Source organism: Microcaecilia unicolor, chromosome 4, assembly GCF_901765095.1.
Source record: "Microcaecilia unicolor chromosome 4, aMicUni1.1, whole genome shotgun sequence".
In the NCBI taxonomy this organism is placed as follows: Eukaryota; Metazoa; Chordata; class Amphibia; order Gymnophiona; family Siphonopidae; genus Microcaecilia; species Microcaecilia unicolor.
The window spans coordinates 311093546-311106608 of record NC_044034.1 but is presented as its reverse complement, the minus strand read 5'-3'; the positions used below and the strand labels follow the sequence as shown (position 1 = coordinate 311106608).

Genomic DNA, 13063 nt, shown 5'->3' with positions numbered 1-13063 from the left:
ACTCTTTTTGAAGAGAATGATATTCTGAAGAAGGTGGTTGGGACTGGAGGCAGCAGCAGTAAAACGAGGAGACCCTGTGTCTGAAAAGGTTGCAGAATCCCCCCTCCCTCCCCTCCCCTCCCCCCCTGTCATTAGCACAGTGTGAGCCGGCATTGGTGGAGCTCTGAGATTCTGCCAGGGAAAAACCTTATGCACGCCTTTTTGGGAAATTACGGTACTTTGCAGCCTTTTCCCCTCTTGGTACAGTAGACTAACTGCTAATTTTTGCTTGATGTGGAGCAGAGAAGGAGCTGCACACTGTTTTATTTATTTATTTCTATTTATTTAATTTTGTAATTTTAATTTTTTTTGCTAAGAGGAAGACAGCTAGTCTCACTCCAGGAGTGGGGCAGGACTGCGAGTCAGCAGGTATTAGGGGATGAACAAGAATGAAAAGAACCCAGAGCTGCCTGCTTTGAAAGATCGGTTTGATGCAACCTGTCCAGTCAGTTCCTGTGGTGCTCTCCAGCACAGTATCCAGCAAGGTAAGCAAGCATTGGATCTCCCAGTCTGAAAGTTGGGCTTTTTCACGCAGAGGTTCACTATTCCCCCCCCCCCCCCCCCTCCACCACCACCACCACCACCCAAGTGGCTTTGAGAGAGAAAGAAGGTGTGATGTTACTGCTTACATTCACTTTACCCACTGCGCTTTCTGCTTTTCCAACTTCGTGCAGATTTGTGAAAGTTGACTTTCAACTCTTTAGGCTGACGGTAAGAACCGATGACTAATGCCACACCCCAGAATTAATTTCAAATTGAGGGGAATGATTTGAAAGAAGCCTTTTTGTGTATCTATTTTCACTTTTTCTTTCACTGAAACTTATTTATGGAAGGCAGTGTAAACGCTGAACAGCGTTAAGCGGGGATTCACAAAAGGGCAAACACTGAAAATTTAAATTTTTAGGATGCCTGGGTTTGAAATTACCCAACAATGCGGTTCAATCCCCCTTTTCCCCACAGCCCTACACGTAGAGTTTGTAGGGTTTTTCTTCACGTCATGTTGCAGGATTTTTTTTTCTTTTTTTACATTTCCCCTTCAAATTAATCTCTTCAGTTTTCATATAGCTCACTTAAAGGACCCTTATTAAGATTCTGAACACGAAGGCTGCAAATAATAAAGATTCATTGCCGTCTCCACTAGGAAAATGTGTCCAGGGTCTAAACAAAGCATTACGTTTTCTGTTTTATTTATGTTACCTCTAAAGCAAACTAGAAAAATGTAAGAGTTATAGAGTGGATTGCTGTGCAAGATAAACCTGGGTTTTTTTTAACTTTCCCAATTTGATTTCTAGGTTATCCTAAATGTAGGTATATGGCAGATTTGCTTTGAATGAATTTGCTGAGAGAGTTCACAATAGCACAGTAGATATGTATAAAATATGTGTGTGTGTGTGTGTGTGTGTGGCACATGGCATGACTCCCTCAAATCTGTAGATTCAAGGTAAAAAAAAAAAAAAGGTTGGTAGGTTTCAACTGGGAGCACCTTTGATTGTTCAGTCCTGGTTTACCCAAGAGTGGAGGAGTATCCTAATGGTTAAAACAGCAGCCTGAGAACCAAGGAAGCCGGTTTCAAATTCCACCCATGCTCCTTCTGCTTTTGGGCAATTTGTTTAACCCTTCAAGCATCTCAAGGACAGGGAAATACCTACTGTAGGTGAATCTAACTTGCCTTGAGTTACTACTGGAAAAGGCATGAGCTAAATCCTCTCCCCTTTTCTTGGACTCAGTTTTATTTCTCGGGTGGAGAAATGACTTTCCTGTTGCAAATTAAGGGGCCCTTTTACTAAGCCACGTAAGTGTCTACATGTGCCCAATGCGCACCAAAATGGAGTTACTGCCCTGTTACCATGTGGCTCTTGCAGTAATTTCATTTTGGCGTGCGTCCAAAAAGTAATTTTCATTTTCGGATGTATGTAATGGGCACACGCCAAGTGGCATTTGATGTGAGTAGGTCATTACCGCCTGGTTACCGCATGAGACTTTATCGCTAGGTCAATGGCTGGCGGTAACGTCTCAGACCCAAAATGGACACGTGGCAATTTTCATTTTGACGTACGTCCATTTTCGTCAAAAATTTTAAAAGGCATTTTTTGCAGGAGTGCTGAAAAATGATTCTGCACGCGCCCAAAACATGCGTCTACACTACCGCAGGCCATTTTTCAGCGCACCCTAGTAAAAGGACCCCTAGGATATGAGACAAGCAAGAGTTCACTTCCTGGGGAGGAGGTAAAGCAAAGGAATTCTGGAACAAAAAAATGATTAATTCAAGGGCAGAGGTCAGGAAACAACCAGTGAGTTGAATTGAGGTGCAGTGTTGCTGAGGAGAAAGAAATCTTGGTTTGACCTTGACCTTGTCAGAGATAGTAAACCTGTGCCTTCCTTCTGTTTGGTTCATTTAGGGGGGGCAGCCTCGCTAAGAGTCCTGAAGTTCCTGAAAGGAAGAAAATTTCAGATACATCCACAGGCACCTCCTAGCCCTATTCTGTAATGTGAACGGTCACATCCTCCTTCTTCAAGACCTCAACAACTAGGAAATGGAGCTTCCTCTACCTTTTCACCTGCTGTACATTTTACAAAACTCTGTTTGCTTGACCCTGGAAAGTAACCCAACCAAATGATAGAAAAATGAATTATATAGTTTGTCCAAAATTTGCAGCTTCTGCAAATAAAGAAATGAAAAAGAGTCACCTCTGAAAGATTGCAAACTCCTAAGTTTCCCCTTTGCAGGGATGAAAATGTCTTTTTCAGAGACAAAATGTTTTGTATTTTTCCCTGCCAGCCATGGAGGAAGGTGTCTATTGATACAGAAAAGATCTGATCTGCATTTTAAAAGAGAGATTACATCTATGACAGTCCCCTCAGTGCAACCTGTATCCTGACAGCCACAGCTGGAAATCTGAGGAGGGAAGCAGACTCCTCAACATCTGCAATCTATTTTTTTCACAGCTGGGCTGCAGCCAAGACACATTATACTGAATATCGTTTTGTAAATTCCTAAGAAAAAACTGCAAGTATTAATGCTCCAGCGCACCAATCTGTATGTTCCTGGGACTCTCTAAGATTATTCTGCCCTGGGCAATATATGTACATATATATATATATTATTTTTTAAAGAAATGAATGTTTCTAAGAAATGTTCAACTGTCTCGAATCTAGCTGTTAAACATTTTCCCTGCAATTTCTCCATGGATTTGCTTTTAAAAGTGCACACATACGACTAAATATTTCAGGGAGCACAAGAGCTGAAGAGGGGGTTTCTACTACAATGGTTTTGATTCTTGATAATAACACAGTTCAAGTTCCATTTGACTGTCCCAACTGTACCCACAGTACAGTAGCAATCAATGTTTCCAAAACAATTGCGGTCGGGGTTATATTAGGTGGGTTTATTATTTTTGGAGTGCTGGGTAATATTCTGGTCATTCTTTCAGTAGCTTTCCACAGGCACCTTCAGACAGTGACTCATTATTTTATAGCCAACCTGGCTGTGGCTGACCTTCTTTTGACTGCCACAGTCCTGCCCTTTTCGGCTACCTTTGAGATCTTAGGCTATTGGCTGTTTGGAAGGGTCATCTGCAACATCTGGGCAGCTGTTGATGTACTGTGTTGCACAGCTTCCATTATGAGTCTTTGTGCCATATCCATTGACCGGTACATTGGGGTTAGCTATCCACTAAGATACCCAACCATAATGACAGAAAAAAGGGGACTCCTCGCTTTGGTCTGTGTCTGGGCTCTATCTCTTGTGATATCAGTTGGGCCTTTGTTTGGCTGGAAAGAACCAGCACCAGAAGATGACACTATCTGTAAAATAACAGAAGAACCAGGCTATGCTATCTTTTCCGCACTGGGCTCCTTTTACCTTCCACTGACTATCATCTTGGTAATGTACTGTCGTGTGTATATTGTGGCCAAGAGAGAAAGTAAAGGTTTAACGTCTGGAATGAAAACAGAGAAGTCAGATTCTGAAGAAGTAACACTCAGAATCCATCGCAGGAATACCCCTGAGACCAATTCACCTTCACCCACCTCTAGGAATAAAACGCACTTCTCAGTAAGACTCCTAAAGTTTTCCAGGGAAAAGAAAGCAGCCAAAACATTGGGGATAGTGGTAGGCTGCTTCATCCTGTGCTGGCTTCCCTTCTTTCTAGTGCTGCCTATTGGTAAGTGGCATTCTTATAAAGTCATATTATCAGCCTTCCTGGGAACAAGTAAAGACACATAAATCTGCTGAGTGGGTGCTAATAATGTTGCAGATTTCTAAGGGCACATCATATCTCATCTTTTCTTACTAGATCCTTTTGTAGGTGCGTTCAACCAATATCAAACTTTCTCTAAGAGCCTGCAAAGGTTTAACATTCTGTACTGTATATATTTATATCTACCGTATATTTAGTACAGATGGGTTTAAAATGCAGATCTGTACCACATGTGTCTCTTTACATAAACCTTTCTGCACTTTTATGCATTCCTAAGTCATGATCTAAATTGACATTGTTCTATTTATACAGGTCTTAACCTTTATGCATCACAATAAAAGTCTTCCTTTTGCTGAAAGGTTACAGTAGAATATTTAACACCAGTTTCCAGAAAGGACAATGCCTAGAAAACAATATCATTTTTGGTGTTAAAAATTATTATGCAAACAAATAAAAATGTAGCATAAGAAGACCATGTAGTATAGGAAGGAAGCAGGATCCTTACTCACAATGTTAGAACTTTAGTGTGCTGTACATCTCATGGAAATAGACCCTTCCTTCGCCCTCATCCCCCTTACATCACATTCTGCAGTATCCATCATGTCTGTCCATTCATTAATCAATTGTATACTTATTGACCTCTATTCTACCAAATTACAGGGCCCTTTTACTAAAGAACATTAAGTACTAACGTGCTTACTGCAAAACAATATTATAGCATTCTGTGGTAATATCTGCTTATCCACATGCTAACCACAAGTTATTTATTTTTTAATATTTTTGGAGAACGCAGGGAATGGACATGGAAGTGAGCGGTATTAGTTTGCATTACCGCTCACTAACTGGCTAATGCTGAATAGATTTAGATTTATTATTTATAACCCGCCCCTATCCAGGGCAGGGAACAAAAAAACATACATAAAATATATACAAAATCGAAAATATATACAGTAATATCATACCAAAACAATAATTTGAAAAAGAACACTCTATGCAACACAGTTCATTGGCATCCTTTGCATCCCAAAATAGACAATGCAAGTGTCTCAGAGAGTTATATGTATTCAGTAGAGATATAATAAGCCAAGCACAATAAATGTCCCTTCAAATTATGTTTAAATGTCAATGTCAGGCAAAAAGTGTGCCCACATTTGTTTTTGCAAGTCCCCTATGTTAATGGAAAAATTAGTGCAAGACCTGCAAAAAACATTAAAAATCCCTAAATACTGCTACATTGAATCTGGGCTTAGTGTGCAGGAAAGATGTGCTAAGCCCAGATTCTAAACCCTTTAGTAAAAGGGCCACTACATGAGGAGCACCAAATGAATTTATTGATCTATCCAAATGGCCTGTGCTAGTATTTACACCTGCAATCTCAAAACAGGTACTGTGGGACTACCCAGACCTCAACAACTTTGTATAATTAGGGTTTGCACAAATCAAAAACCTTGTCACCCTGCTGTTATCAACAGAATTATTTAACCCAACAATCGTATTCCAACATCACATTTCCCTATGTTTCTAACTTTCCTTATCCTGGCTAGACTAGCCTGCTTATAATCGAAAGAGAAAAACGCCTATATTGTGACCCAAATCGGGAGATAGAAGTTTATCTCCCAAAAACGAATAAAGCGGTATAATCAAAAGCCGAATTTAGACGTTTTCAACTGCACTCCATCGCGGATGCGGACAACGTTGATGGGGGCGTGTCGAAGGCGTGGTGAAGGCGGAACTGGGGCGTGGTTATCTGCCGATCAGAGATGGGCGCCTTTCGCCGATAATGGAAAAAAAATATGCGTTTTTAGTGAGAATTTAGGGCACTTTTCCTGGACCCTGTTTTTCCACGAATAAGGCCCCAAAAAGTGCCCTAAATGACCAGATGACCACTGGAGGGAATCGGGGATGACCTCCCCTGACTCCCCCAGTGGTCACGAACCCCCTCCCACCACAAAATATGCCGTTTCACAACTTTTTATTTTCACCCTCAAATGTCATACCCACCTCCCTGGCAGCAGTATGCAGGTCACTGGAGCAGTGGACTTCAGGCAGGTGGACCCAGGCTCATCCCCCCCCCCCCCCCACCTGTTACACTTGTGCTGGTAAATGGGAGCCCTCCAAACCGCCCCCCAAACCCACTGTACCCACGTGTAGGTGCCCCCCTTCACCCCTTAGGGCTATAGTAATGGTGTAGACTTGTGGGCAGTGGGTTTTGAGGGGGATTTGGGGGGCTCAACACCCAAGGGAAGGGTGCTATGCATCTGGGAGCTGTTTACCTTTTTTTTTTTTTTTTGTAAAAGTGCCCCCTAGGGTGCCCGGTTGGTGTCCTGGCATGTGAGGTGGACCGGTGCAGTACGAATCCTGGCCCCTTCCACGAATAAATGTCTTGGAGTTATTCGTTTTTGAGCTGGGCGTTTTCGGTTTCCATTATCGCTGAAAAACAAAAACGCCCAGCTCAAAAAAAGATAAACGTCCATGTTTTTTCGAAAATATGATTCGGTTCGCCCCTTCACGGACCCGTTCTCGGAGATAAACGCCCATGGAGATAGGCGTTTCTGTTCGATTATGCCCCTCCATGTGTCACACATGCACATCTGGAAAATGGGTAGATAGAGCCCCACTGAGCACCCTCCAGATTACAGAGGTTGACATGAAGCCAAAAATAGCTATTTATATCCTTCACTGGGAGAGGGAAGCGGAGAAACGGTTTAATGGTCACTCAAGTCCAGTAGATTTGAGTGGTACCATGGTGATTTCCTTCCACTTTGGGCAGGAGTAGATTTGTTCAACCAGAAGGCATTTACATGACAAATTCTACATTTCAGTGGACATTAGCTTGTTTCCCATGGCAAAGAGGGGGCACTGTTGGAAAATATGGAACATTGTAATTGGGGAGTCATCTCATGGCACCATCCCCGGATTCTATATAGCATGTATAGAGATCTGCGAGGAAATCCAGGCATATTCTATAACTACGCACGTAACTTAATTGGCTTAACAAGCTAATCAGCCTTTTTAACAGCATTTAAGAAGCAATAATGAGCACTAATTGCAATAATTAAAATTCACACACACAGCTCGCTAAGCATGTTCTGTAACGCTGTGCGCCTAACTTCTAACACACACAGACAACAAGGGGGTAGTTACGGGCAGGGACATGGGCGTTGCTTGGGCATTCTTAAATTTATGCACATAGTTATAGAATATGACCCAGAGCGCATTAATCTACATGCGGAGATTTACACTGTTTTTGTTGGTGTAAATGGACATGCGCAGTTTTAGGTGCTGGAATATCAACTAAGCGTATTCTATATGCGGCACCTAAATCTAGACACCACTTATAGAATGTTTTCTGCATGGATTTTTTACGCACCTTATATAGAATCTGACCCCATATGTCTGAAGAAATATTTGACAGAAGGTGAACAATGTTCTGAGCCAAATATCAGTCGCTTACTTAGCTCCTGATTTTGGCACAAAGAGGCCAGTTTGAGTATGCAGGAAATTCTGAACATGTAGATAATTTCTCACATATGAGTAGGTCTGGGCCCATCCATTGCTCAATTATGTCAATAAAACAAGATATAGCTGTTAATTTCATCTGACTGATAAGCTTTAAATTAAAAGCAAACATCTCTGACTTCATACCGCCATTCATTTTCAAAAGTAGGGGCAGCTTTGAATCATAAACAATTAGGAACAGATCTATGATGCATTTTTCTTTTAGACATAAAGGGCTAAATTCTATATATAGCACATTAAATTCCGTGTGGAAACAAATACACCTAGGTGTGTTCTGTAAAATACACCTACATTTTATAGAATAGGCTTAAATTTTAGCGCAGAATATAAAATAATGCTGATCGCCTCTCCACATGACCAAATGTAGGCACGGCCATTTACACCATGTTGTTAACAACATTTAACAAGCAATAATGAGCCTAATTGGCAATAATTCAAATTTATGCGCATAACTCGCTAAGGGGTCCTTTTGCTAAGGTGCACCAAAAATGGCCTGCGCTGGTATAGATGCATGTATTGGGCATGCGCAGGTCCATTTTTCAGCGCACCTGCAAAAAAATGGCCTTTTTGAGGGCTGAAAATGGACGTGCTGCATTTTGGGCCTGAGACCTTACCGCCACCCGGTGACTTAGTGGTAAGGTCTCATGCATTAACCGGGAAGTAAGCAGCACACGTACAATGCCAATTACTGCCCGGTTAGCGCCACACACCGGAACGTTTTACAGCATAAGTAGCAGATGCGCGTGAAAAATGAAATTACCACCCAGGTCACACGGTAGCTGGGTGGTAGTTCAAAACTAATGTGCGTAGGATGTGTGTACACACCTACACGGCTTAGTAAAAGGGCCCCTAAGTGTATTCTGTAATGAACTGTGCCTAAATTCTAAAGTATGCAGTTCAAGAGGGGCATGGCTATGGGTGGGGAAATGGGCATTTTGTGGGCGTTCCCAAATTTTTGTGCACTGTTATTGAATCTGAACCAGTCCCCGTAAATCAACATGCAATGATTTGCGCCACATTTTCTTTGGTGTAAATGGAGGCATGGAGTTTTAGGTGCCGGGATATCAACTAAACGTATTCCATATACTGCACCTAAATCTTATAGAATGCACTTAGGCAAGAAAGATTTCCGTGTAGATTTTCCAGACACCATATATAGAATCTCCACCAGAGCAGGTGTATTCTATAACGCATATATATTTTAGAAACACCTATGCCCTGCCCATGGCCATGCCCCCTTTTCAACTATGCAACTTAGAATTTAGGTGCACCTCATTACAGAATACACCTAACGAGTTGTGTGTGTAAATATTAATGCCAATTAGTGCGGATAATTGCTTGTTAAATTCCAATTAACAGCACTGATTAGCTTGTTAACCAATTAAGTTACACATATTGTTACAGAATATGCTTCGAATTCCATGTGGAAATTAAGGTGTTATATATAGAATCCGGGGAAAGGGGGCTAGTTATTAAACTGTGGTAAGAGTTGCAATTACCACTTGATAATTGCAACAATTAACATGCAGTAATTGCAAAATCTTGGTGTTAACTGCTGAGCAGCTCCCAGCATCTTTCCATGCAATTAACACAGAGAAAAATTATTCACTGCAAGTTAACGGTATTGCAGACAATACAGTGCAGTTCGATACACCTTTTGAGGTTTTATCTGCCACATTTATTTATTTATTGCATTTGTATCCCACCTTATCCCACCTTTTGGTAGGTTCAATTTGGCTTACATAGTACAAGGGAGACGATTACAGAGTTTCAGATGTCCATCACTTAATACAAATGATCAGTAGTGGTGTAGACTGCATTTACATAAGAGGTAGGGGGAATAGGTGGCATTTGCGGGAGTGAGGTATGCATCATAGTTTTTCATTTATGAAGTTGTTTCATGTAATGTTTTCGTGGTTAAGAGGTTATGATGACGTAGAAGGAAGGAACTTTCTGAATAGGTGTGTTTTTAGGTTTTTCCGGAAGTTTAACATTTAATATTTAACAGTTAACAGTTAATATGTAAGAGGCAGTCCCCACCCATTCTCCACCCCGTTCCAGATTCTCTGTTAACATGGAAATTATAGCACATTAACTGCTCAGGCACTGTGGGGCCCTTTTATAGAGTGGGGGTAAGCCCAACGCAGGCTTACCACTCGCTCTTCCAGGACTGTCCTGTGTGCTCGCCATTTCCGGAGGAAAAGAAAACCCCCGGAAATGGCTTCTACGGCGATAACCCGGTGGTAATCGGACATCACTGCATACTGCCTGGTTACCACCGGGTTAGTGCGGGAGCCCTTATCACCACCACAATAAGTGGCGGTAAGGGCTCCCCACTGCATGGCCATGCAGTGGCCATGTGTTTCTGGGGGCTTTTACACCTGCTGCAGTAAAAAGGGCCCTAGTGTGCAGGAAAAATGGCCCCCACCACTAGCGCAGGGCAGGGGCGTAGCCAGACCTCGGTGGGAGGGGGGCCAGAGCCTGAGGTGGGGGGGCACTGTTTAGCCACCTCCCCCACCACCGACCCCCCCCCCCCCCCCGCCACTTTGGACCCTTTCGAGAAAAAGCAGCTCACCGAGGGTAACCAATTAATCTGGGAGCCCTGTTAAAGCGATTCTTATTAAATTTCTCTGAGTCGTCTGCCACATCCAGTGTTTTTGACAAGTATTTCTGGCCACATCTAGAAATGGGAATTAGTTCAAACAAAGCTTCCCTTAAAACAGAAAAGTCAATTAACTTGTCCATGCTGGACAGCCGCAACCCCCGCCCCCCCCCCCAGCCCCGCCGCCACCACATCAGGTAGCTTATTTGCTGACGGGGGTCCCCAACCCTCGCCAGTCAAAGAGTCTTCTTCAGCGCCGGTTGACTCCAGCGCCTTCGTTGTGTGATCATCTGTTTCTGACGCCTTACGTCCTGCACCATGCATGTAGCCCCGTGCAGGACATAAGGTGTCAGAAACAGATGATCACACAACGAAGGCGCCGGAGTCGACCGGCGCTGAAGAAGACTCTTCATCTGGCAGGGGTGGGGACCCCCGCCGGCAAACAAGGTACCTGATGCAGGGCGGGGGGCAGGTGGCAGCTGGGGGGGTCAAATGTAGAGGGGGCCAGGGTGTAATCTGTGGGGGCCCATGCCCCCGTAGCCCCACAAAGCTGCACCCATGGCGCAGGGCCCTTTTTCCCTGCAGCTTGGTAAAGGGAACACTGTGTTAGTGGTGAGAACACATTTACTGCCACATTTAACAGTTTAGTAAATTGGCCACAAAATGGAAAAAGCCTTAATGCAGATGGCCCTGAGCTAAAATTCTTTTACAATTGTTTGCAAATGGCTATGTAGGTCTGAGGAAATTTGAGTCACATATTTAAGCAATGTTCTGCATCTAGTAATATTTATGGCAGGTCATCATGTGAAAATTTATTTATGGTGCAATAACTATGCATACATAGGTCTTTTCATTGGATGTGCTTGAGCTCTTAAGCTTGTTATTTTGGGGACAAATATGTGGACTAAGTTTATCAAGGGCATCCAGATCAAAAAAATTTATTGATTTGTTTATATACAAAGATATTTTTCCATCTGGTCTAACTTTGAGAAATTACTTGAAGTCTTTTAGTAATGAAAAGAAAATACTATAAATCAATGTTCTTAGAGTTCTTAAAAATGTCTTCTTCTTTTTTTTTTTTTTTGGCTGGCTTTAACCCAACTCTTTTCCTGATTTGCACATCAGTTTAACAACTTTCATTAGAACAAGCTGTGTATTTTGCACTACAAAACAAAATCCTTTTAACAACAACAAAAAAGACAAATACATACAGGTTGAGATTCTTTACAGATGTGTATTATAAGTATTACTACTACTATTTATCTTTTCTATAGCACTACTAGACTGTAATGCTATACAGAGACAGTCCTTGTTCAATGGGCGTGCAATCTACTGGAGACTGACACCAGAGGCTACAGCTAGCTTTGGCCAGCGAAAAGTTAGAAACTTGAGGCATTGAGAATGTAGTACATAATGAAAAAAGAATGCTTACACTGAGTATGCCTCATGAGCAGGGCTAGCCTAACCATCAGGCATACTAGGCGGTAACCTAGGGCAACAGCTTTTTTGGGGGGGGGAGGTAGCAAAGAGCAGCTGCTGTCAACACAAAACAATAGGTTTAGACAGCCATACAAACTCAAAGAATTATCAGCATCTACTAGGGGGGAGCAAAATACCCCCTAGTAGAGAAACAAGCAAAGTCCAGAAAAGTAGGGTTGGTTCACAGATATCCACTGAAAGAAAAGAGGTACTAGAGGCTTGTCATAACTGAAAAAGTAATTTAATAAAACATAATAAACAGTCTATATGCTGTAAAAGTCCACCAGAGATAAATGTATGCGAATACAAGGGACCCAATACAAACCTTTGTTTCGGCACAAATACCTGCTTCAAGGGTTGTTATATCTGCATTCTTTAGTGTGGAATCTAATAACCAACAAACGCCTCTGTGGTGACAGCAATGAACAGCAAAGAGCAGACTGAAACTCGCATTCACAAGAAATTTGTGCAGTAAACAAAAAAAATTGATATTACTCCTGCTTACTATATTTTATTAAATTACTTTTTCAGTTATGACAAGCCTCCGGTGCCTCTTCTTTCTGTGGATATCCATGGACCAACCCTACTTTTGTGATCTTTGCAATTTTCAAATAGCTCATTTGTCCTTGTAAATGACTTTTGGAAATTGCTATTGTTATGTATATTCTTAAAAAGCAAAGTTTAAGAACTAATCTAATCTAATACCAGTGTCAATGTTATGCTTATTAATCGCTATATCCCCTGATTAAGGGTTCATTGTGATTTACAAATAAAATTTATCAATAAACAAAATACAGATAAAATTTCATTAAAACTAACAACACTTACTAAAAAGAGGTTTTCAATTTTTTCCTAAAACTTAAATAATTCATTTCCACTCTGAGATCAACTGGAAGAGAATTCCATAAGGGTATCAGTACAGCTCCAAAAATAGTATTAAATATTCAAGAAAAACAAATCTTACCGAAATACACAGGACAAAGAAGTAATTGATTGATCAATTTTGAAGAAAAGTCAAAAAGAGATGTAGAGTTTGAATTAATCAGAAAATAAGGTGCCAGGCCATGAATTACTTGATATAAAATACAAAAAGATTTGAATGGAATACATTTAGCTACCAGCAACCAATGCAGAGCCTTCATATAGTTGGAAACACTGGTAAGTTAGTTAAGTATGAAAATCATTCTCACTGCCGTTCTCTGCATGAGCTGGAGTTTCTTAACAT

The 13063-nt window shown here is 41.6% G+C and overlaps 1 protein-coding gene across 1 annotated transcript in view; it reads left to right on the top strand.

Annotated features, from left to right (window-relative positions):
- Positions 1 to 262: 262 nt before the first annotated feature.
- The window catches only part of LOC115469327 (alpha-1A adrenergic receptor-like), an 84906-nt gene continuing 72105 nt past the window's right edge, over positions 263 to 13063 (top strand). Inside the window, exons 1-2 of the mRNA XM_030201841.1 lie at positions 263 to 524; positions 2439 to 4202. Coding sequence (XP_030057701.1) covers positions 3305 to 4202 — 898 coding nt within the window. The 5' untranslated portion in view covers positions 263 to 524; positions 2439 to 3304. The remainder of the gene's footprint in view (positions 525 to 2438; positions 4203 to 13063) is intronic.